The following is a 25818-nucleotide window of genomic DNA, read 5'->3' on the forward strand; positions in this document are numbered from 1 at the left end:
GTTACTACCTTGCGCCCAATGGTTCTCGGTAGGCTCCGGACCCACCACGAACCTGAACCGGATAAGCGATTAAGGACAATGAATGAATAAATAAATCCATTTTTCACTTCCCCATCACTACTCAAAGCAGAATTCACAATAAACAAAGTAATAGATAGTAAATAATAAAAATAAATAAAACTATATTATGAAAACATAAAATAAATAAACTGCACTACTCTCACACTACACCATAACATCATGAATGAGGAAAGTACAGTATATATAGTGAGCTCTTGTTGAGTATATCTATATTTAAAGTTTTATGCAGTATTCCAATGTTTTTAGAAATTTTGTTTTTTTACATTATTAACATCTTGTATACAAGTCTACAGTTGGAGAATTGGTGTTTGTCACCACTTTTATATATGGGAAAAACTTTAACTGTTTAAATTTAGCTGAGAAATATACCCGTTAGAAATGATCTATTGCAGATAGATGTCTTCAATTATGCTTTTCACCAAATACATGTCATACATGTTAGTCCAGTCAGGGTATTTATTATTTTTTTTAACAATATCAGTTATTTCTTTTTGGTCAACCCACCCTAATAAAGAGTAGGAGATTTTTTTTTTTTACTTTGACATAATCTAACCCTTTTCTTTTTTTCTTGGTTCCATAATCTTTCACTAAATTGTGTCCAATCATTTCAAGTTGAACACATTCACAGGAACCATGCAGACGTAGCATCTCCTTACAATTTTCCTTCATTTATATTGAAAATGGCTCCATGGCTCAAGGCCCTGGAGGGGGTACTAGTCCTTCATAGGGCGACACACATTCACTCACACACTCACATCTACGGACACTTTTGTGTAGCCATTCCACCTACCAATGTCTTGCTTTTGGACTGTGAGCTCCTGGAGGAAACCCACACAGACACGGGAAGAGTTCACGAAACTCCTCACAGACAGTCACCTGGAATGGGGCTCAAACCCAGAACCTAAGGACCCTGGACACTAAGGACACTACCTGTTGTGCCACCATGCTGCCCTATTAGCAAAAATGTATGAAAATGTGAACTGTATAATTTCTGTAAAGAGAATATCTCATATAGGCTGCTGTCCATTTTATATTTTATGATTGGGCTTTAGAAACATTTTCACACCATTCTGTTGTAATACAAATTGCAACAAGAAATACTATACTGGCATGCACCAAGTTTTGAAACTAACCCTTAGGTTCCTGGTCAGTGGTGCCCTTAAATGTGCTCTGTGCCTTGCCTGCCTTTTTCAACATCTTTCATCTGTCTGACATTTCCCTCGCTCTGAGAGATACCCATTTACTTTTATTCTGATATCTCTCCAGTATATCTCTTGCGTTTTGCCAGGTAAACAGCACTATAAGTTCAGAATCTGAATCTCTATGCTGCCTTTACGGCCTCTGTCTCTGAAGCAGTTTAACATAGCTGTAAATATCTATTATAAAATACTCTGTAAAAGTCCTGATAATACCAGTGACCAAAATCTCAGTGACAAATTAAAATTTTAATAAAACATTAATTAATTTCGCATGGTGTAACAATGAATATACTAAACCATAATTTGCTTTAAAAAATTATCTGCTGAAATATTAATTGGTTATGTGACAAGGTATTTTAAAAGTTTAAAACATACAAAACATGATTTTAAAAAGGAAAGTTAAAAAAATAGTAATGGAAATGAAAATGTGGTTTTAATTGGTATAGCTTTTATATATGCATATGTTGACACGTAATTATAAACATTAATATTTATGATAATTTTAAGCCCTCTAACATTTGAAACAAGGTTTCCCACTCCAAATAGAGAATGACCTTGCACCACTTGCCTAGGACTGAACAAAGCGCTGTGGAAGCCGGAAGGGTTTTGGAGACGGAAATTACGGTGCACCGATGTTATGATTCCTACCTCTGTTTCGTGTGGCGAGCAGCTGTGGATAGAATTAGTCCTCGTTTTTGTCAGCTCGGATGGTAAGATGATTTAAATATTTATGTGATATGACCCGATAATACGATGTGTATTTATGTTTTGTGTAGTATCTACCAAGTAATTTAAGGAAATTGAGGAAGAGCACATGTCTGAACTCTGTTCTCAGCTGTTAGCCCGTGAACCACGATAAATATTTAAGTATCTTATTAGAAGTTAATAAATATGTTTATACGCAGTATATTTATCTTTCTCCTCTTTTCACAGACTCTAATTGAGTATGCCACGCAGTCAACCTTTTACTTGCGGATCATGTAAATTTAGAGTAAATGTTTATGATTAGGCTAGCTGTTGGAGTTGGAAAATTGTTGCCAAATATCTGAGGGATTCCACCATCATGAGCCTTTGGTTCTTGTAGCTTTTAATGCAGATATAAGTATAAAAATCAAACTGTTACAAAACTGAACAGAAATTTAGCATTTTAATCTAGTTTCAACTGTAATTGTAAAAACCTGTGTAGCGTGCCTTAACGTTACCACTCCTAACCAAAAGTGAGTGTGTAAGTATTTGCACCTACCAGCCAAAATATTATGAAAACCGCCTTGTTTCTACACTCACTGTCCATTCTTAGCTCCACTGACCAAGCCTACAATTACAGATTGTTATTCAGTGGTTCCTCTGCATACTTTTTTAAAAACTCCTATCATCCTGCATATATGATTTTGGTGGTGGATCATTCTCAGCGCTGCAGTGTGTGTTGTAGAACTAAAAAGGGCTCTTGAATGGTCAGTGGAGTTGAGAGAATGGGCAGTGAGTGCAGAAACAAGGCGGTTTTCATAATATTATGGCTGGTGGGTGCACATACTTACACACTCACTTTTGGTTAGGACTTTCAACACAAGGGGTGAAATTATGCTTCGTATCAGTGTGTTTGTTCTCTTTTGGCAATGAATTACACAATGTGGTTAACTGGGATCCATGTTAATGATAGTATGATATTGTATTTATTTGATAATAGTTTAGTTAAAACCCATAATTTAAGCATTTAATATTGAATGGAAAAATTTGATAGTTCAGATTCTGGAGATCTGGATGGCTAATAATTGTGGGGAAAATTCTGTGAAAACTTGGTGAATCCAAACTCACCTTTGTATATATTTCTCAGTTATTTGTATTGTGTTATTAGCCGTATGTTCATATTGAGGTAAACTGGCTGTCTTAGAACTTTGTTCACTTTTAAGATTCGTAAAAGATGGATTCTTTGGCTCATATGCTGACGGACCCCTTGGGCTCAGGGATGGATATGGATGGCTGTGTAATGGAGGAGTGCATGTTGGGAAACTGCAGGGTTCGAATTCCTGAGGATTTTCTGGAGGATGTGAGTAACATTATTGTTTGAACTCTAAGAGGTTTACTCCAGTATTTGCTATTTCACTTCATCATTCATTTATGTGTTTGTATGCATGCGTGTGTGTGTTTGTCTGTTTGAATGTTCTTATGAGCAGCCAGAGATTTTCTTCTCGGTGATGAGTGAAAGTACATGGTCTGAGGTACTGACAGATGCCCAGAGACAAAACTTACGGCAGCTCCTGCCTCAGTTTCCAGAAAATAATGTTTCAGAACAAGACGGTGTCATCAGTGACCTCTTCAACAACCAGAACTTCTGCTTTGGAAATCCTCTGCACCTTGCCCAGAAGCTCTTCAGAGGTAGCTTTCTTTTGTTACATAGTAGGTCTATAAGATACCTCTTCAATATCTTGTATGAAATTACTTGTTGTGTATTCTCAGATGGCTACTTTAACCCGGAGGTTGTTAAATACAGACAGCTTTGTGCAAAGTCACAGAGAAAGAAGCATGTCTACTCCCTTCAGCAGTACTACCACAAACTGCTCAAGCAAATTCTTGTTTCCAGAAAGGTAAGCTTAACCTATAAAAGCAGATCATTTATTTCATTTTGGTCACCACCTTTTCAGTATTTGTTTCACTTATCAGTTATTTATTTATTTTGTTTCTGTTTAGGAATTGTTGGATCTGGCTGTGCACAGTGGTCCTGATCTGGATGTGAAACGTCGCTATACTGTCCCCTCCCACAAGGAGGTGCAAGAGCAGCGTGTCCAGCACAGAGTGGGTCGGATATTGCGGGAGGTGAAAACAGAGTGTGGGGATTGCAGCGTGTCATCCGATGAAGATGGTATTTTAACAGAAATGTGTCTAATTGTTATGTTCCTTACAGTATAATGGTTAGGCAATACACTTTTGTTAAACTGCTTGTTATGTTTATTTGCTTATAATTCAGCTTGAACACAAAATGCCATCTTGGTTGCAATTAAAAAAGCATTTAGGAAGAAGGAGTTATCCAAACATGAATTAACCGATTTTATGCCATTGATTAAGTCTAATAATCCTACAGTATTAGAATTTTCTGCTAATGTCACAACTCTTTGTAACTAGATACTGATACATCATCTCAAATGTGAACTGTTAGCTAATGTTGTCTGGTCATAGTTTGTTTACAATCTTAAAATCATAATTGATATCAATAACAATTTTCATTACTGCTGACTTTGGTGTAATATTTAAGAAATAATAAGTCATGTTTAAAAAAAATGAATTGTTTGTGCTTGCAGATACATCATCCTGGTTATCCGTGCCTCCATCCCCTTCTTCCCCATCACAAACAATCTCTCTCAGGATTCTTCCCAGCCTCTATACCCAGGACATGAAAACTAGAGGTCAGTTCAAGAGCAATTAATCAGTCCATATTATTGTAACTTATTGTATACAAAGATAATGACTTTATATGTTTTTCAAAGACAAAGCAGAGCTGGGCGAGAAGGAATTCAGAGCCATGCTGCGAAGACACAGGGAAAAGAGGAGACGACAGCCAGTTAGTTTATCCAAATATGTACCTTTATTAGTTTGATGGTTTAATAAAATGCACTAATTTGATTGTCCTGAATAGTTGTGTTAAAATAATTTTATTTTAGGTAGATATCATTGAACAGGGACAGTAGTTATGTGTATAACTCTTAGAGTACTGCATTTTACCTCTAGAATAATAATTTTAAAAAATAGACTGGTGTAGTGTTAGTTTTAGAAAATGTTCGTAGATCTGAATCATTTTACTCTATAATACCCTTAAGATACTATATAGTGCCTGTATACACAGCAGTATTTTTACTGATGTTTAGCAGCTTCAGCCATGGTATATTGTCTCCATTAGGATCATCCTGATCTGATGACATCAGACCTCCAGCTTGGTGATATTATGTCCCGTGTAAATCTAGGTAGAAAAGGATCAATTATGGGTGAGAATAATGAACCTGACTGTTTGTAATATGTTTACTCTCACTTGATTTCATCTTGTTGATTTATTTATTTTTAATTTTTTTTAAATGTAATTGACTGAGATTTATGCTGCTGTTATATCTTGTCACACACAGCTTTGCCTGACCTGGCTTTGCCTAAAAAGAAAATGAGGGAAGAAAAGAGGAGACGGAAAATGAGACCTATAAAAACAGAATCTGAGGATGGCTGTGATATTCAGATGCCAGCAGCCTCTGTGCCAACCACAATATGTGACAGCACAGCTGGCCTTCAGAATGTTAAGGAAGAGTGAGTCTGTTTTGCGTTTAATGTGTTTTTAATTCACTTTTGGAATCTATAATGGACTGGACTGCATTGCATGACGTGATTATTTTATTTTATTTATTGTTGTTTTTCCTTTGTCCCCTGATTCTTCTGTTACATACAGACCAATGGAAGAATCACAGAACAGTCCTGATATGGTGGAGGAAATAGCCATTAGCTTTTTTAACCTGCTGGAAGACATCCTTAGACAGGAGTCCCTGGCATCCTCTGCCCTGGTAGGAAGCCTACTGTTAATTACCAGACTGTCTAGCACTACATGTGTTGCTAACAATAACTATACATTCACACCATAGTTTAAAGGAGCAATATGTAATCTGATACAGTTTCAAAACAGTGGAAAAAGTCTCCTCCCCCTGATCAAACTGGTTGCCAGTTTGAGGAAAACTGAACGAACAAGCAAATGACAAGTTTAAGAACTTGGGCTGTAATAGCTAAGAAGAATGTGCCATAATTAACATATTTACACAGAAATGTGTTCATCATTTCACTAAAACACCTACCTATGCAATAAAGTGCACATTCGACCACCATTTTCCTGCATTTACAAGTGTTTTCTGTCCAAATCCACCTAAAATATTTAGACTAGACAAGGCTGGTGTTACTTTCCACTATAAATGTTGTTTAGGAGGCTTTTTTTTTTCTCTCCCCCTCCAGAAATGATTTGCTGTTACCTGTTCAGTGAAAATTAGTCAGCTCTGGCCTGTAGCATTGCTGCTTGTAAACTGCCTCCAATTTTCAAACATAAGGCCAATATGTCCTCTCATTTTACTCTGTCTCTGGTCAAGGAGATTTTTTAGAAGGATAATGGGTCTTTTTGGGTCCAGTAAAATATAACATTAACTCTGTTCACTTGGTCATTTCATGGCTACGAGACACTTTGTAGACCTGGCCACATGGTGGACTGTAAAATGATCGGACATGAGAGGCAGGACCTCGGAGGGTGGGATCCGTACCAGACTGGGCACTTCTCAAGGAGAATATACTGTTTTAACAATGCTGTGAGAGGCAGTAGTGTTTTAACTTTGAGTGTTTCCTTAATCTATGATCACACACCCTGGACATTTTATGACTAATTACAGTCCTAAATGTCCTACAGATTGCTCCTTTAAGTTCTTAGACTAAGAATTAGTCCTAATCAAGATAGTCTACAAGACTACAATCATGATAATTTAATGTGATAAGTTTTAACCTGGCAAAACCTAATGTGGCCTTAGTCAGACCATTGGTGAAATTAAACGTGTTGTTGTGTCATGATCATATCTTAAGACTGTCATTCTCAGTCAGAGTAATATTGTGCTGTTAATGTCAGTCTCAGAGTAATAAATAGTCAATAGCTAATGTCTGATAGATTGTGTGTGCTGTACCTCTCAGACCTATGCAATACAATGCCTTTTCATGGCTCCCTAGATAGAGGAGAAGGTGCAGCAGTGGCAAAACTCTCCTGCCAGTGCCCTCAATCCTTGGTTCTCTATGGCTCCCTCTTGGTCAGAGCTGGTAGTGGCTGCTCTGCAGTTCTTAGCCGGAGAAAATAAATGTGAGTAGCACTACATCAGTAGTGTTTATTACTCCTACAAAATGAGTGTTTTTCCAGACTAGTCTTTCATGTGATCTCTACAGGAAAGTGAATCATTTTGTTATATGAGAAAATATTGTTTGCTCTCTGTGTGTGTTATTTAGCTGGCTCAATGGCTCTACCTAGTGGCTTCACTCCTTATGTAGAATTCAGGGAGAATTCCCAGCAGTGGAAATGGATTGGTAAGTTTACTTTTTATAATCAGCCACAAATTTTGCCATCAACTTTAAGCACACAGACTTTTTCTGGAAGCTAGAAAGCTACAAAACATATGTTTTTCAGGTCCCTCTCAGGATACAGAGAAAGATCTTAGTGCACTTTGCCTTCATTGGCTGGAGTCAAAGGACCATGTAGTAGTCAAGGTACCTTAGTGTATTTATTAGCCTCTGTCTTGGTGTAAAAAAAACAATGGATATAGGTACTCTGACATTGTATCCATTCCTTTAACAGCAGGAAGGAGAAGAAGCTGCTGAGCTGACTCCTCCAGCTCCAAGAGTGTAAGTATCACCCTGAGCTAGCAGTGAAAACAGCATTGTTTATCTTACACTTCATGTGACTCTACTTCTAGCCTTGAAACAGGATTCCTTTGTTTCCTTGCTGTTTGCACATGTTTTAGTGCTCTTTTCATGTGGCAGGTGGACTGATTTTGTGGTGAGACCCAGCACAGGAGAGGAGCGGCATGTCTTTCAGGAGCAGGTAAAGAGCAGGGCACCCAGTTGTTGGGCAAGCAAAGAAGTGTTTAAGTACATGTGGAATTTGATTTGGTTGTATCATTAACATTAGTGTTTCTGAATTTTAGGAACAGCAGCGCTATGACCAGCCTCACAAAGCCTTCATATTCCGCATGCATGGGTTTGAGTCTGTGGTGGGGCCAGTCAAGGGAGTATTTGACAAGGAAATGTCCCTCAACAAAGCCCGTGAGCACTCTCTTCTGCGCTCTGACCGGCCTCCTTACGTCACTATCCTCTCCCTGGGTAATGTTTCTCAAAAAAAAACTTTCACGTACACAGACATCTTCAAGAAATTCTAGAAACCCAAGTAACAGGCTGTAGAACGGCTGTATTAATGCGTATTATGTTAGAATCATTTGACCTTTTTTCTTAAAATTTACCTTCATTTTACAAACCTAATTTCCAGAACAGTGGATATGTTTAAAAAAAAAGAAAACTTGTTTGTGAATTCACTTAAAATTTTATTTAACTGACAAAAGAACAAAGACTTGAATTTGGTTTGGCTGGCCAATTTATATTTAAATTGTCACAGTCCAATGAAATACATGTATCTCCATGTATCTTTTTAAATTGACTGCATCATTTGAGCACAGCAGCTGTCCTTCACATTGTGTGAATATTTCATGATGAATGAACCAGTTGAAATGTACGGATCCTGGAAAGAGCAGCCGGTAAAAATAAATATTAACTCAAATGAATCATTTACAATTTGTGTGCTCATATAAGTTAATTTGAGTGAACAAATTAGTGATTCATGCACACATTTTATTTAATTGAGAGAATGATTTACTAATTTGTGTGCACATTTTATTTAATTTAAGGGAAAGATTTACAATTCATTCTCATGTTTTTTCTAATCCATGTGAATGAAAGTACTAATACATTTACTTGGGTTAAAACAGCTTCCTTTTTAACTATGTTTTTAAAAATGTTTCATGTAAACAATAAGCAAATCTAATTATTGATTTAAAAAAAAAACATGTATAGGTGCTGGTCATAAAATTAGAATATCATGAAAAGTTTATTTATTTCAATAATTCCATTCAAAAAGTGAAACTTGTATGTTATACTCATTCATTACACACAGACTGATATATTTCAAGTTTATTTCTTTTAATTTGATGATTATAACTGACAACTAATGAAAACCCCAAATTCAGTATCTCAGAAAATTAGAATATTACTGAAGACGAATACAAAAGAAAGATTTTTAGAAATGTTACATGAAATGAAACATGAAAAGTATGAGCATGTACAGCACTTAGTACTTAGTTGGGGCTCCTTTTGCCTGAATTACTGCATCAGTGAGGCGTGGCATGGAGTCGATCAGTCTGTGGCACTCCTCAGGTGTTATGAGAGCCCAGGTTGCTTTGATAGTGGCCTTCAGCTTTTCTGCATTGTTGGGTCTGGTGTGTTCCATCTTCCTCTTCACAATACCCCATAGATTAATAAGGTCAGGCGAGTTTGCTGGTCAATTAAGAACAGGGATACCATTGTCCTTAAACCAGGTACCGGTAGCTTTGGCACTGTGTGCAGGTGCCAAGTCCTGTTGGAAAATGAAATCTGCATCTCCATAAAGTTGGCCAGCAGCAGGAAGCATGAAGTGCTCTAAAACTTCCTGGTAGATGGCTGCGTTTGCCTTGGACCTCAGAAAACACAGTGGACCTTAGCAGATGACATGGCGCCCCAAACCATCACTGACTGTGGAAACTTTACACTGGACCTAAAGCAATGTGGATTCTGTGCCTCTCCTCTCTTCCTCCAGACTCTGGGACCTTGATTTCCAAAGAAAATGAAAAATTTACTTTCATCAAAGAACACAACTTTGGACCATTCAGCAGCAGTCCAGGTTTTTTTTTGTGTGGCACCAAGTGTCTTCAATATTGAACTTTTTCAAAATATTCAAATTTTCTAAGATACTGAATTTGGGTGTTTTATTAGTTGTCAGTTATATTCATCAAATTAAAAGAAATAAACACTTGAAATATATCAGTCTGTGTGTAATGAAAGTATAATATACAGGTTTCACTTTTTGAATGTAATTACTGAAATAAACTTTTTCATGATATTCTAACTTTATGTATCACATCTAACATTGATATGAAACTTATTTATGGTACACAGCATTTAAAGATGAATCTAGGATCAGCTCAGGTGGTCATTATCATAAAGATTTGAAGTGCAAAAAGTATTCTTAAATCAGCATGTTTACTTCTGGCAAATTTTTTGTGTTCTTAGTTCGAGATGCAGCTGCCAGACTTCCCAATGGTGAGGGAACTCGTGCTGAAATCTGTGAACTTCTGAAGGATTCCCAGTTTCTGGCTCCTGACGTCACTAGTGCACAGGTCTGTAACACAGTAAACACTTCTCCTCTCTGCACCCTGTCTATTGAGGTTTGTATTAATATCACATGGCCATTTATTATTATTTTTTTTACAGGTTAACACTGTTGTAAGTGGGGCACTGGACCGCCTTCATTATGAGAAGGACCCCTGCGTGAAATACGACATTGGACGCAAGCTTTGGATTTACCTACACAGAGACCGGAGTCAAGAGGAGTTTGGTATGAGCTTCTGGAGCAAAATTATATGTTGGATTCTTACATATCTAAACTATGCACAAAATATGTAGCCTGTAAGGACGGTCCCGATGAACCATGACTGCTGCCTTTGTTGCCATAACTACCTTCTAAATTCGGATGCAGATGTACAGAACAGGTTTAACAGTAACAGTCAAGTTCCAGCTTATCTCATTTTGTGGTGTGACCATCTACGTGATTGATTAAACAGAGAGAGACTATTTGAAGTACATAATATTTTATATATATTTGCAGAGAGGATCCACCAAGCTCAGGCAGCAGCTGCCAAGGCACGAAAGGCACTGCAACAGAAGCCTAAACCCACCCCTAAACCCGTGAGTACAATGTCATACAGAAATTGAAAACAATTAAAGAACAATATTAATTAATAGTAAATTGACATTAAAATTACAGCTTTTAAATCATTGTGATACTCCACTGAGCTGTAATAGAGAGAACAGAGTCTCTTAATACCCTTGGCTGTGTACGTTTTGGAGGAAGCCCCCCCCCCCCCCCCCACCATAATGTGCCTTTAATCTGCAGCATTTTAATGGATAATAACATATTTAATACTATTTCATTTTGTTGCACTATTTTTATTGTTATTATGGTATTATGGACTTTCATGATTTTTATTTTTATTTAATTTAACTGTTTTTTTCTGTAAAGCATTTTGAATTGCTCTTGTATGAAAGGTGCTCTATAAATAAATTTGCCTTGCCTTGCCTTGCCTAATGAGGTTGTAGATTTGAGAACCGGGTCACCAGTTTTCTGTCTTGAAATCATTCCTTTGTTCATTCTGCACATTCATTTCAAATGTAAAATATCTGTGGGTTAAATGTTTGCTTTTGTGTGTATGTGTTTTTATAGAAGTCCAGCAACAAAGAGACAAGTGCAAAGACTGGTACTACAGAGGGGCAATGCTCTGTACCTGAGGGGCCTTCTACACCTGCTCCCAGCTTACCCCAGCCCGCTAGTACCCCAACACCAGGCACCGTGGGCACACCAAAATCCCCATTACCTCCAACAGTGGCAACATCTGTCAAAGCAGGGTTACCAGACCCTATCAAAACCAGCTCTAGGTATTTGAACAGTGAATATCCTTGAAGTGCTATGTATTTCATTTGATAACTAGTATCAACATTTGTATTCACAGATTTAAAGGTATACAATGTCTTTTTTTTTTTTTTTTGTCTCTTGACCACCCCCTACCTGCTATTAAGTGTAATTCGGGGGAATGTGTGTAATCAAATAAATAATGTTGACTACATGATAAAAACCCATAAATCGCTCATAATACACACTGGACCATGTTATTACAACCATAAAATGTAAATTTGGTTGTACACTAGCCGTTATAACCACAGCAACCAACAGTAAAGCACTTGTTAACAGAATCATTGTCCAATGCTAAAACCGAGCGAATCCGGCTAAAGTAAGCAGCTGCAAACCCTGGCTCACTGCTCAGTAACACCCTCAAATTATAACACTTTCATCAACAAAACTATTACTAACTAGCACCGCAATACATGAAAAAAAAAATTCAGTCCAGTATTAATATTCATTCTCTCTCTCTCTCTCTCTGGGAATACAGAGCTAGGTTCTTCTTGTAGCTAGGCAACCATCCACCTGTGTGCTATGTGCAGTTAAGCATTACCCATTTCTCGAGAGAGTCCTATGCCCTGTGATTCAGATGTTGCTTAATGCAGTAAACCAGCAGAGGACCCGGTGTAGCCACAACAGAGGCTCTATTCTCCCTGTTACGGCTCCGTGGAACATTACAATAATTTAGAAGTTGTACTTGCAGTAGAAATACTGCATATTGTTCCTTTAAGCTTAAATACATCCTCTCTGTTTAAATAGTTATTTATAATACGAGAATTTTATATATCCACATTTGGATAAGCAAAAACAAGTTTTAAGTCTGACACAGGAATAAGAGCACCAGTGTGCTCTATACATAAGCGTGAAAGCCTTCAATATTGGAGCTAAAGTAAAACATTTTATATGCAAATGCAGATATATTTTCTATATGTCCACGGAACTCCAGAGCCAGAGTATGACTTCTTGCAAGTTTTGAATATGGTAGCTGTAAGTAGAATAATAATTTGGTTGTGCTATCACCTTTTTTTCTACAGTGTTCTACTTGTGTCCCCTCCCTCCATGCCTCAGCTGGGCACTCTCCTTTCTGCTGGTCAGGTGGCTCCACAGGCATCTCAGCAGGCCTCAGTGCAGCCTGCAACTCGAGTAGTTGCTCACTCTGCTCCAGCAGGCTCTCTGCCTCAGGTGCGTGTGGTCACTGCCCAGGCTGGCCTTCCTGCTGCCTCTGCAGGCCAAGCAGCCACGTTGGTGCATCAGACACCCCACCATATCAGAGTGCCTGTCACTATGGCCCACAGTAAGGGCATTGCACAGGTCAGTGTATCACTTAATTACTAGGACTCTGTTAAACATTTGTAGGAAATTGCAACCTGCCTGTTCAGTGGACAGAATTTATTGTTGTTTTACTTCCCTCCAGCATGCTGTAGTGGAATTTTTCATGTGAAAATAAAAAAAAACTGATGATTGTTCTAAGGGGGGCACATTGGCGCTGCAGGTATTGTCATTGTCACACAGTTCCTGCATCCTGGGGTTGTGGGTTTGAGTTTGATGTTCTGGTTTCCTCCCATGGTCCAAAAACACATGTTGGTAGGTGGATTGGCTACTCAAAAGTGTCCATAGGTGTGTGTGTCACTCTGCAAAGGACTGGCGCCCCCTCCAGGGTGTGTTCCCACCTTGCACCCTGTGATTCAGGGTAGGCACTGGACCCTGAACTAGATAAGCGGTCACAGTGTCTTTGGATAGATAGAGCTTCTCATAACATGGGTGTAATACAGTGTTTAAAAAATTATTATTTAAATTCTGCAACTTAACTTTTTATTGTAAACCAAGTTACATTAATTGAACTATTTGAATAATTATATGAATAATTCCAGATTTGTTCCTTACTTGTAGGTGGTACAGAATGTTTAATAAACATTCATCTCAGTATCATATGCGTTGACCTTTTATATGCACAGAGGTTAAGTTTGGCTACATTTGTCCGTAATTTACTCAGTTGCTTTCTGATAGGCTTCTTGCAGGTCAATAGTATAGCACTTCCGTGCAGTAGGTCTAAGGATGGGTTGAATCTTAAAAACACTTCTCCACATGCTGTGAAAAGGCTTTCTGTTTTATATAGTTGCTATGTTAAAAAAAAAATTTTTGTTTATTATTATTAAAATAGGTTTATTATTTATGAATCTTTAGTATCTTTGTTACACAAGATTTTTTTTAAACGGTTTTTCATTTGTGAACCACATTGTTTTCTGTGGGTTTATACTCATTCCAACCCAAGTCAGAAAGCTTTATGTTCCTACATGCCACAAAAAACAAGTGGTCTGTGGTTAGTTATTCTACAGCATTCTTCTTTTCAAAGAACACTGTTGGTCACGATGTTCTGATAAAAGCAGAGACAGTAAATGAAGATATAATTGATAATAAGAGTGGTTAACACCAATTTTCAGGGTGCGTACCTACACCTAATGTAAATTTTTGTGTGTGGTAATGTCTAATTCTGTATGTGCAGACTGTGGTGACTCTGCCTTTAAGGACACAGTCTGCAGGAAGTCCTGTCCAGGTACAAGCCTCACGAGCTCAGGCAGGTCTGACTGTCCCGGGCCTGGCCTCTGCTGTAGCAGTCACTAAAGCTCAGACCAGCTCTCCAGGAAGCCCTGCTCATAATACTGCTTCGCCTGCAGTTTTACAGGGGGTCACAAGCCAGAACATCATTAAACAGGTACAAATGCCCTGTAGTACATGCAATTTCCAAGGCTGTTGTTTATTAAATAATTTCCTAAATGCTGATTTTTTTTGTTGTTGTTGTTTGTTTGTTTGTTTTTATAAATTAACTCATGTACTCATCATGATCTCAACATGAATTACCACATGTCATAAACTTGGAGATTTAGAAGTTAAATTTATGATTAATGGAACACTTGAGAATATGAGAAAAATAATGAAATATCCTGAAACTACTGATGCACTGAAGTTTGAAAACTAGTGTTATTTGTGGATTATATGGAAACTGATTACTGCATCCACTAAGCCTGTACTGTATATAAAACCAATTTATACCAATATGTTTTAATGACAGCCTTTATCTTTGCCACTTTCTAAAAAGTAACAGAAAACAAATAAGATCAAAAGAAAGTATGAATCACGCTAGATCTTTTCATCGTGTTGAGATGGTCTGTATAAATTTATTGTACTTAATTAACAAATAGTAATACATTTTATACATTTTTTTTACATTATCATTATCGTCTCATAATGTACTGCAGTTTAAGAAAATGCAGCTAAGAAAGGGGTAAACACATAAACTCTATGTTAACCAAATACAGAGAATGTGTGTCAAAGGAAACTAAATAAGCACACAGGGTTTAGTTTCACTTTTATGTCTGCATTTTTCTACAGAATACTGGCTAAGACAGAGTTTAGTGAGCAGTGATTGGTTGATGGGTCTGCACAATATAACTAAGCATGTGCGTTGTGGCATGAACCCCCCCCCCCCCCCCCCACAATCTGCCACAGCTCCATGAGAGCTGTGTGAGTTTGTAACTGTATGTAGCACAACTCTAGAAATCTGCCTGAGACCAAGCCAAAGAGGTTTTGCAAGAGAACCACTATTCGAGGATAAGCAACAACACATGCAAGTCCTGGCAAAAATGTCATTATTAAAAATAATACTACTTATAATGAAAAATAGAAATAAAAGAAAGAAATACAAGAGAGGAAAGTTTGTCTGTGTTGTGATGTACATACTCGGCATACACTGCAATGCTCTCAAACAAATCTCTTCACTCCAGGTTGCTATTACTGGTCAACTGGGTGTGAAGACCCAGAATGCAACAGGTATCCCTCTGACTGCCACCAACCTGCGCATTCAGGGCAAAGATGTTCTGCGCTTGCCACCTTCCTCTATCACCACTGATGCTAAAGGCCAAACAGTTCTCCGCATCACTCCAGAAATGATGGCTACACTCAAACTCACCCCAGACATGCTGAGCAGTGCTGCCGGTGCCACAGCCAAAGGCATCTCTGCCACTCTGCACGTGACCCCACCACAACCCTCTCCTCCTGCTACCACAAATCCTGCCCCTCCAGCCACTGCTGAGGCCCTGGCTGCCAAAGCCCCCTCCACTCTGGGAACACCGGGTGCTGCCACTCTGGTAAAGGTGCACCCTGATCTGAAAGCTACTTGTGACACTGCCATCCGCCTCATGCCTGCACTGGCCGTGACCATGGCTGACTCTAAAGCCCGCACTTTCTCCACTGTCACCTCTTCAGACTCCAAAGCCAGCGGCACTACCATTCGCATAGTACCTAACCTGGGCGTGATCCCCCAGAAACAGGGTCCAACTGCTCAGGTCAGCAGCACCACTGCAAGCACCAAGCCACCCCCAGCTTCCTCCGGAGCTGCCACGGTCACCATAGCAACAAGTGGGGTGGCAGGAGCTAAAGGTGTGACTCTGGGGCCTGCTACTGCAGGCTCCCCCATTTCTCTGGGCACAGCTGCAGCCACGGTTAGGCAAGTGCCTGTCAGTGCTACTGTAGTGGCCACACAACAGGTGAACATATTATTTATTTGGTTTGTTTTCCAGAGTGCACGTAAATATTTTTGATTAATTTGATTCACATCCGTTTCAGACCAGGAGAAGCTGAGTGGTTAGATGTTGGTTAGATAAAAGCTTAAAATTATTTTAAAAGATTAAAAGTCTCTGCCTTAATTGGTTAAAGTACCATTTAACAAATAGTTTAATAATGCTAAGTAAATAGAACACACTGTTAGGTCAAATACAATGAAAATATATTTTTAATGTTGAACTGGGTTTTTATTGCAATCAGATAATGATATAGACTATAAATATTAGCTGCTAGTATCAGCTACTGATTATATCTGCTCTACCGCTTCATATATTTCAGAATATATTTTTAAATAATATTACAAATAATAATAGGCTAGTAAAAACACTATTAATTAATGATAATAAGCCTTTGCCTACCACAAGGTGAGAACTTGGTGTTGCCATATGATATAGTATACAAATATATGGACAATACAAAGAATAGAGAGGTCTATAATTTTTATCGTAGGTACACTTCAACTGGAATCTAATAAAACTCCACAAAATCACATTGTATGATTTTTTTTTTTTAATTAATTGGCATTTTATTGCATGAAATATTTAACTTAATATTTGGTACAGAAACAATTACAGAGATTATACATTTCCTGTAGATCCTGAACAAGTTTACACACACTGCGGCGGGGGATAGACCCTCTCCTCCATATACATTTTCTCCAGATCTTTCAGGTTTCAGGGCTGTCACTGGGTAACATTGAGTTTCAGCTCCCTCCAAAGATTTTCTAGGTTCAGGTCTGGAGACTGGCTAGGCTTCTTACAGAGCCACTCCTTAGTTGCCCTGGATGTGTACAAGGTCTTTGTATAGAATGTAAAAGCCTTTTACCACATGGTGTTTTGTTTTTATTGGCCTCAGGGGAAGTTACCTGCAAGGATCACAGTCCCCCTCTCTGTCCTTAGCCAGCCTCTGAAGAGTAAGAGTGTGGTCACTACTCCTATATTGAAAGGCAGCATCAGTACTAAGTGAGTTTATTTTTCTTTGTCTGCTAGTGTCTTACTTCTGCCTGTAGATAAAATGTCTTCACATTACATTCTAACCATATGGTCCAGTGCATTCTGATTTTCCTTCTGTAAACTACTATAGAACAAATGTAACTTGCTTGGTTGCCTGATGTGACACGAGTTTCTGTTCTGTGTTTAGTATCAGTAATCTTGGCAGGAATATTATCCTGACAACCATGCCAGCAGGCACCAAGCTCATTGCCGGGAACAAGCCTGTCAGCTTTGTCACGGCTCAGCAGTTGCAGCAGCTGCAACAGCAGGGCCAAGCCACACAGGTCAGCACCTCTACATTTAATCCATTATTTCCACATAATTTTATATACCTGTTCAAAGAAGAAAAGTAGCAGTGCAAATCTCTGGCCTATCCAGTTTTATGTTTATCAAGACATGCACAACCCAAGAACATATTGATGTAACATGTATGTAAGTTAAAATGTAGTCGAAACATTATTTATTTGATCTATTTTCAATGTATATACATCAGCAAGTAACTAGACATTCCAACTAAAACATTAAACCACTACCAGTCCCACAACATCATGCAAAACAATAGTTTACAGTGTCTGGCTGGTATTCTTGCTAGTTAGTGTAGTGTATTTACCTAATAGCCTGTGTACACCAAACAGTGATTGCTGGGACCATTCAGTACAAATACACGCACCGGTTCACCCTTAAACTTAATAAATGTATATATCTTTTTTTCCTTTTCTTTTATTTTTGACCCCACCCCACCCCCATGCAGGTGCGCATCCAGACTGTCCCGGCCCAACAACTGCAGCAGCGCTCAGCATCTAGCTCGCCTAAATCCACAGTGTCCACTGTTGTGGTGTCCACTGCACCCTCACCCAAGACAAACCCTGACCCTCAGTGATGCCACTCAAAGGTGGAAGTCTCCACAGACAGTGGGGTGTAGGCACAAACTAAAAGCTACAGCAGCAGTAGAAAGAAAGTAACAGCAGCTTATCAATCTGTAGAGACGGTGCTTGCCAGAACTCTGTGAAAGTGTCCAAGTGTGAAATGTTTGGTGTTTAGTGTTGGTTTCCAGCTGACAAGGTGTTTTATCTACCCTCTCAAGGACAAGCTGCTCCGTAGAAGGTAGTTTTCAGCTGTGGTTTTGAGAACTTTAATGTGGGAAAATGTTACTTTTATGTTAAATTTACTTAAATAATCTTGGACCCTGGCGTTTTCCATAGTATGGAAGCTGGGGTTACCAGAAATCTCTCTGTCTTGTGTTATTTTGTCCACATTTATGTTGACAATTTATAAGTAATTTATATTTGTGCCCTTTTTTTTTTCCTTAAAATGAAAATTCAAATTTCATTGTGTTCTCCCTGTGTCTATGTGGGTTTCCTCACACATTTCAAAAACACAGGTTGGTAGGTGGATAGGATACTCAAGTGTCCATAGGTGTGAGTGTATGACTGAATGAATGAATGAATGTGAGTATGTGTCTCACCCTGCAATGAACTGGCACCCACTCCAGAATGTGTTCTTACCTTACACCCAGCGATTCCAGGTAGGCTCTGGTGCCTGAACTGCAAAAGCGATTACAGACGATGGATGAATAATTTCATTGTAGCATTTGCTTATGTCATTATTTCTTACTTTTAAATAAATAACTGCTGGATTATCATTGAGTGTGGACAAAGGTACACTAACAGTGCTCAAAAAAGGAAGCTGAGTGTATTAAATAGTGCATGTCATTACACAACGAAAGCTTTACAGTTAAAAGCAAAAACTGTTAAAATTGAAATGACTGCAGAGATTTTATTGCAATTCCATTTGAACCGGAGCAATACATCTGTTTATTGTAAATATCTTACATAATGTAAAGAGCAGCTGATGTGTTAAAATTGTATTTCATTAAAAATTAGAGATGTTATATTTTTTGACAGTAGTGATATTCAGTGTGGAAAGTCTGGAAACTTTTTTTTTAAGTAATTAATATAAGTACTGCTTTGGCAGATCTGTTTTAAACCAGTGCCTTTGACTGGGTTCACATCTACAATGTGTGACAAAGTTGTCTATATTTGGATACACACACAGGTGCATTGTATTTTGAAAGAAGAAGCAGGTCTTACTGGTTGTAGCAGGAATTGTTTTAGAGGCTTGAAAAGACGTACCTGAAATCAGCCTGAAACTCCAGTTACTCAGAAACATCACACCTCTCCACCCCGTAGAAAAAGTGTTTTATTTACATTTGTAGTTAGGGTGATGTTCAACGTGCTTCTTTTTGAACATTTTTTACAGTGCTTCCTTTGGAAAACTGTACACAGCCAAGTGGATTAACAGGAACAAATGAGCGTGTGCATTAAAGGGCAGCGTGCGCAGCCTATTCTAAAATTGGCACGAGTGATAATGTACTCATGGACGTAAATTAGGCAAATCCTGATTATTTAATATTCTAGACATAGAAATATTGTCTTCCATAAATGTAGTCATTTGATTTATATATTCAGATTTCTTTATGATTCTTCAGAGGAATCTATTCTTCATCCGATTCCTGTAGTAAAGCCTTCTGGGAACTGGTGTCCGTGAGACAGGTTTTTCTAAGGCCAATCTCTATATTCGGCCTGTGATTCTCTCTCAACCTTCTTGTGGTCCTGAGGAATAGAAATATCGTGCCTTAGGTCCATATAGGAACTTTACAAAATATTGTTCAATATAGAGTACAGTCATTTATCACTGTTCAAAATAATATTACAGAAAGATCAGCAATGACATATTCACCTTGAAATATATGTAATCTTTAACAATAGGTTGACTTCTCAAATTTAAGTATCTACTCACCAGCAGACCACACTGTAGTTGATCCCCACAATCAGCAAAGCAGCTGCATAATGCCAGCAGTAGCACATAGTAATGAACATGACATTGTCATGGCTGCTGGTATCCCACTCTTCTCCATTTAGGGGATATAACACAAAACCAATCTGGCGTGGGAATAATTGTAAGGTGTTTACATGTGAGTTAATATTGTAAAATAATGTAAAATATTGGCAAAACAAATAACAATATATTCATGTTAATAAGGTAATACCTGATAGAACCAGGTGCCTTGCAGAATGGCCACACTGCTCCTGAAGAGCTCCAGCAGAGTAAAATCCTGTATGAATGCTTCCAGCATTGTGCTGGCCGCTCCACCAAACACAGCCACCAGCAGCAGTGAGTGAATGTGCTTATCCAGTAGTGGCCGATCGTGAACATGGTAATAGAACAGGAATCCTAAAGGAAGCAAGTAAACATGATTTAAAGACAAATGGTAGGCAGACTACTGTTGCAACAGAACTGTATGGGGAGACGGACATACTGTGTAATTAAATAGTTTTTTCTTAGTATACCAATTGTAAATTCAGACCGCTTTTTACATCTTGAGAAAATTCCATGATCAAATGATAAAACCACATTATATTAAATTCTAAATTATAATGAATTTAATTCAGTGTTGCTTTCCAAAAGTTAACTTTATACATACATTTCCAAGTAATTTACATATTTTGAACACAACAACTGTTCTTTTATATTGTGTTAAAACGGGTCCAAATTTACCTGCCATAAAAACTATTTACATAGGCTTAGATGAAAAAAAAGCTTTTTTGTGTAACTTTACTATTCAAATCAACCATACATTATAACTAAACATGAATTAACATCACTTAATATATTAAAGGAGCACTCTGTAAACTGTTTACTGTACTAAATCATAAACTGACCAGGGTGCATCCTCAAAGTTTAAGAAAATATGCACTGTTGAAGCACTGCCAATATATTCTTCTGGAGGATTGTCCTTTCCAGAGCAAAGCTCTGTGTGTTTTGCCCTGTGATCCTGCCCACGGCTCCATCCCCAGTATCATTTCTGGGTTGCCAGGTATGAAACACAATAGCTGATAAACGCATCGTGCTGCGGCCATGGAAGTAAGCAAGGAAACAGAGATAACATTTATTTAGGCCGGACCTAAACATCCTCACTGTCCTTCTAAGGACCAAGCTCTATGATGGAGTAAAACAAGTAGCAGTACTAGCAAGGTATTTGAAAGATGGAGGTGGCCTAGAGCCTGGCAGGACTACAAGCTTGATGTGTGTATTTATTAAAGGTGTTAAAGGCGTTGAGGTTTTAAATGAAGAAAGTGCAGAATATTAATTTTGTTTCAAAAGCAATCATTGCAGCACCTTTTTAACTGCCTTTCTCTAGCCCGAGTAGAGGTTTTAGTGAATTTATATATGTGTCTGTGTAAATAGACTGATTATTTTCACTGTAAAGTTCTAAAGTTCTGGAACTTCTCTTTTTCTTGTTCTTGTAGGTTTCCTCAACCTGCACCTTGCATGAGTATTTTTGTCAGGGGGTAAGGGACAGGGTGGCAAACAACCCTCTCGTGTGTTTTGAATTTGGATTGCAGTTCCCATTTTAAACACTTGCAGTCAGTGTAACAGACTACACCTTTAAGAAATTTGCTTACACGTGAAGAAATATTTAAAAACATTAAAGCAATATAAAGTTGTAATTGAAAATATGCATGAAATTTACATTTAACAATAAATTATGTATAGATCTTCATCCAAAAGCAGAATTTTACAAAACATGCCTCAGTTTACCACCACATTTGTTTTATTATCATAGTTAATGTTGTTGTTGAACATTGTTGTTGTTGAAGCCTGTACCTTCTACAAAGAGAGCCAGAGAGAGGGAGAGACGGTCAAGCCCAGCTGGGACAGGAAGTGGGAAGGAGCAGAGAATGTCGGCAATGCCAGAGATGCCAAAGAAGAGGTACATCGTGCTGTGCTGCCAGTTCATCAGCTTTATCCAGCCTCCATTATACAGGTGACCATGAGGACCGTCAGGTACAAACTGCTCTGCCATGATGCCTGCAGTAGAAGAGAATTTTTGTTTGTTTATTTCTTTCTTGCATTGGCCAGAGCTGGGATTACAAAAGCATAGGACGAAGATGATTCTTAAATGACATCACACTGAACACTCTCTCTACTATTTAAGAGGATCTTAGGGTAACACTTTAAATAACAATCCGCTAATTACTAGTTAAGTACAGAGTAAGTACCTGTTAAGTAAGCCATAAGATAAAATAAGTACTGAGTAAATAAAGGACAAGATACTAGAAATATGTGGTCATTACAGGGTATATCTTACGAACACTTTACAAATAAGGCACAAAACTACGTTCCGAATCCATTGTCCTTCTAAGCATTGTTTCAGATTACAAAATTGACTCAAATATATGACATTTTATGCAAGTGACTATTACTGTCATTTTTTATAAATAAGGTATATATCCTTTAAAATTATTTACAGTGCACATACAGAGAAGAACATGGTGAGACACTTTCATTACAGGCACTAGCACAGTTTCGTGGTGCTTTGTACTCATTAGGTTTAGGCCATGTGATTTATCACAATAATCATCATCACATACTTCAGAGATATTTTAGACTGTTTAGCCGATATGTATTGAGGCTTTATGTGTACTAATGATGAAATGATAAAATGAAATGTAAGATACCCAGTACTTACTTACTTAAGATACCCAATACTCAGTACTTATTTTATCTTACGTCTTACTTAACAGATACATACTCTGTACTTACCCAGTAATTAGCGGGCTGTAATTTAAAGTGTTACCGATCTTACCACTGAGCTGCTCCTGGGGAAATGGACTCTGATAAATTTACAGCTAAAGACAGTGTGTAAGAGTATGAGATCATCACTCACCAACAAAAGCGAAAAAGGTCTTCAGAACCCCCTCAATAAGGTCTATCCTTTTAAAGAATTTGGGCATCTGCTGCTTCCCACCAGGCTGTCTCTTCTCCCAAGTGCGCTGCAGGGGGCATTTCACAGACCACCACAAGCCAAACAGAAAGAAAAATGTACCAGGCAGTGCATGTCCTTTGAAGTTGGCCATCTTCTGGCCAACTCAAGAATCTGAGCAACCTGAACAATCTGAAGTGAAAAAAAGAAGAGTAGACCAAATGAAGAACAAAATTAACCACTTAAAAAACACCCCTATACCATGACCAGGTTTATCTACCCACTAACTGCAAACTAGACATGGTGGAAAATAGATCAACACAGCAGAGAAACCACAGTGTATTATTTTATCATTTTCCTTATTGACTTTTGAGCATTAAAACTAACTAGTGCTCGTTCCTTTCCATTATAATGTCCAGAGGTCCTGTTTTTGAGATACAGGGCTGGAGATACAGTAGTTCTGATAAAGCTGTCCATGTTTCATGTCATAAAGAGATAAGAATATGTGTCATTGTTCATCCCATGTCCACGTCTCTCTGGTTCATTTGATATTATCCTGTAATAAAGATTCTGTTAAGGTTTAAAAGGCTGCTGATGTTAAAGTCACTTTAAAGGGAGCCAATCAGAAAGTAAAAACAGTACATACTCTTTCAGTATCTAAAACATGGGCAATCTCTGAAATGGTGTGATCAAGGTGTGGATATATGTTAATAATTACATTTGTATTTTGAATATGTTATTGGTTATATTTTCAAAGTACAGTGATCAGCCGTAACATTAAATAACACAACTGTCAGTTTTATCAGCACTACTTACCATATAGGTGCATTTTATATTTCTTCAGTTATAGATTCTAATCATCTGATGCTCTTCATACCTTGCTATCCCCATTTACCTTTATGTCCCCAGTCCTTTAATGATCAAGACCCATACAGGACCACTAAAGGCCATGACACTGATGTGGTGTTGGTGGTGTGTTAGCGTGTGCTTTGCTGGTATAAGTGGATTAGACAGAGCATTGCTTCTGGAGTATTTAAAGCCCTCAGTGTCACTGCTGGGCTGAGAATTGTCCACAAACCAAAAATATGCATCCAACAGTGTCCTGTGTCCGCTAATGAAGGACTAGAGGAGGGGAACACAAACTGTGCAGCAACAGATGAGCTACTGTCTCTGACTTCACATCTGCAAGGTGGACCAATAAAGTAGGTGTGTCTAACAGAGAGGACAGTGAGTGGACAAACTCTAGCAGCACTGTTGTGTCTGATCCACTCAAACCAGCATAACACACATTAACACACCCCCACCATGTCAATACCACTGCAGCACTGAGAATGATCCTCCACCCAAACAACACTTGCTCTGTTATGATAGTGTGTAGGTCCTGACCATTTAAAGAACAGGGTGAAAAGGAGCAGGCAGAGGATACACAACAGCAGATTGACTACAGTCTGTAATTGCAGAACTACAGTGTGCAAGTATTTTGTATGTGTAACTGATAAAATGGTCAGTATAGAAACAACAAAAAAGTTTTAATGTAATGGCTGATTGGTGTATATAGCGTAACATTTAGAGAGGGTGGATTAGGGTAAATATGGAGCACTGTTTTGTTATTGCTTTTTGGCAATTTCCAGTCCATAAACTTTAAAATAAATATTAATATTAAATGTATGCTGTAAATCTATTTGTACATTTCTGAATATAAAATTATATGTAAAGAATTACAGCTAAAAGGCCAAATATTTGTTTCTTTAATCAAGACCGAGCACTGATATGTACTGTATGTGGAAAGTCCACTCCAACAAACAAGCTGCTGATGAATTAATTTCTGCTTTCTTTACACCTCTTGTCAAATTAAAATAAAGTACTTTTGGACTGGATTGTGTACAAAGTACTAAAATCATTTTTTGTGTTTGTGTTTGGAGAGCTGTCTCCAATTTTCTGCAGCTATTTTCTCCCTTCCACCTGTTACACACTCCTTACATTTCTCTTTCATTTATATTTTATTTTGAAGTATTGTGGTCAGTTTATTTAATCTATTCCTGAGTTTTCTCTTTTTTGGACCCACATCAGCGCCATTACCTGTACTAAGGATATATTATTTGAATATGGAAATATATGTAACTTAGCCATATTATTATAATCAGGATTTCACTGTTAATATGTAGCACTGCTGTTGTCGTGCATCTTACCTCTGTGTAGCTTATTAGCTCTCCGTTCACTTCTTATTTTAAGGTGTTCAGCTTCTTTAAAGGTGTCCAGAATCACAGCATCATCAGGAGCTTCGTTGTGTTTACTCTGACTATATTTGCTCAGCTTGGCTTTCTTTCAAACTCATCATCTGAAAAACGACAATATTTTTTTCAGTTCCCACAGAGAACTGAAAAACAACATATTAGATAGTACCACTTAAACAAATTTAAAAATTTTAAACTATTTTTTATAACTTAATTTTAAGTTAATTTTCTTACTTTGAATACATAGCAACCCACAGTCAAAAAAGAAATAGTTTGTCTTGGTATGAGAAAAAGTTTTAAGTATAAACTACACAGAGGTGTACCTGCTCCATACCTGAACTGTGGTGTGTTGACTGGCTAGAGGAACCGGTGGAGCTCGCTCTACTTCATTGCCTGCTCTGTGATGAAAACTGCATCTCTCTCTCTCTCTCTGTGTGTGTGTGTGTGTGTGTGTGTGTGTACCAGGAATCACACAGTGGAGACGAGAACCTGTTTGACCAAACACATTGTGGGGACTTGTCTTCCATCTGGGGACCATATAATTTTCATGTAAATTATAACATTTTAATTTAGGGGAGCTTTTAGGGTAATACCTATGGATGAGGGAATCTCAAAATTAATA

General features: G+C 38.0%; 2 protein-coding genes across 6 annotated transcripts; one reads left to right on the forward strand and one right to left on the reverse strand.

Moving 5' to 3' along the window:
* Positions 1-1852: 1852 nt before the first annotated feature.
* Positions 1853-18898, forward strand: nfrkb (nuclear factor related to kappaB binding protein). Its single transcript, XM_066646057.1, has 26 exons — positions 1853-1990; positions 3188-3324; positions 3452-3653; positions 3735-3862; positions 3966-4137; positions 4574-4678; positions 4760-4833; positions 5170-5254; positions 5390-5561; positions 5701-5812; positions 7005-7131; positions 7275-7352; positions 7453-7532; positions 7621-7667; positions 7806-7866; positions 7970-8144; positions 10140-10246; positions 10341-10464; positions 10735-10814; positions 11350-11561; positions 12618-12894; positions 14087-14296; positions 15366-16127; positions 17059-17165; positions 17344-17479; positions 17947-18898. Exons 2-26 carry the CDS (start codon positions 3199-3201, stop codon positions 18073-18075), a joined length of 3888 nt encoding a protein of 1295 aa, XP_066502154.1. The 5' UTR covers positions 1853-1990; positions 3188-3198; the 3' UTR covers positions 18076-18898.
* Positions 18899-19672: 774 nt separating this feature from the next.
* On the reverse strand, positions 19673-25623 carry tmem45b (transmembrane protein 45B). 5 transcript variants are annotated; one of them, XM_066646058.1, is made up of 7 exons: positions 25531-25623; positions 25152-25339; positions 22927-23154; positions 21864-22067; positions 20245-20429; positions 19995-20137; positions 19673-19807 (listed from the first exon to the last, which is right to left on the reverse strand). In XM_066646058.1, exons 3-7 carry the CDS (start codon positions 23114-23116, stop codon positions 19690-19692), a joined length of 840 nt encoding a protein of 279 aa, XP_066502155.1. In that variant the 5' UTR covers positions 23117-23154; positions 25152-25339; positions 25531-25623; the 3' UTR covers positions 19673-19689. The 5 variants fall into 5 exon arrangements, with proteins under 5 accessions (XP_066502155.1, XP_066502159.1, XP_066502157.1 ...); XM_066646062.1 differs by having other exon boundaries at positions 25152-25300; positions 25531-25619; XM_066646060.1 differs by having other exon boundaries at positions 25520-25542.
* Between the last annotated feature and the right edge of the window lie 195 nt (positions 25624-25818).

The sequence above is a fragment of the Hoplias malabaricus genome, chromosome 15 (assembly GCF_029633855.1).
Source record: "Hoplias malabaricus isolate fHopMal1 chromosome 15, fHopMal1.hap1, whole genome shotgun sequence".
Taxonomy (NCBI): Eukaryota; Metazoa; Chordata; class Actinopteri; order Characiformes; family Erythrinidae; genus Hoplias; species Hoplias malabaricus.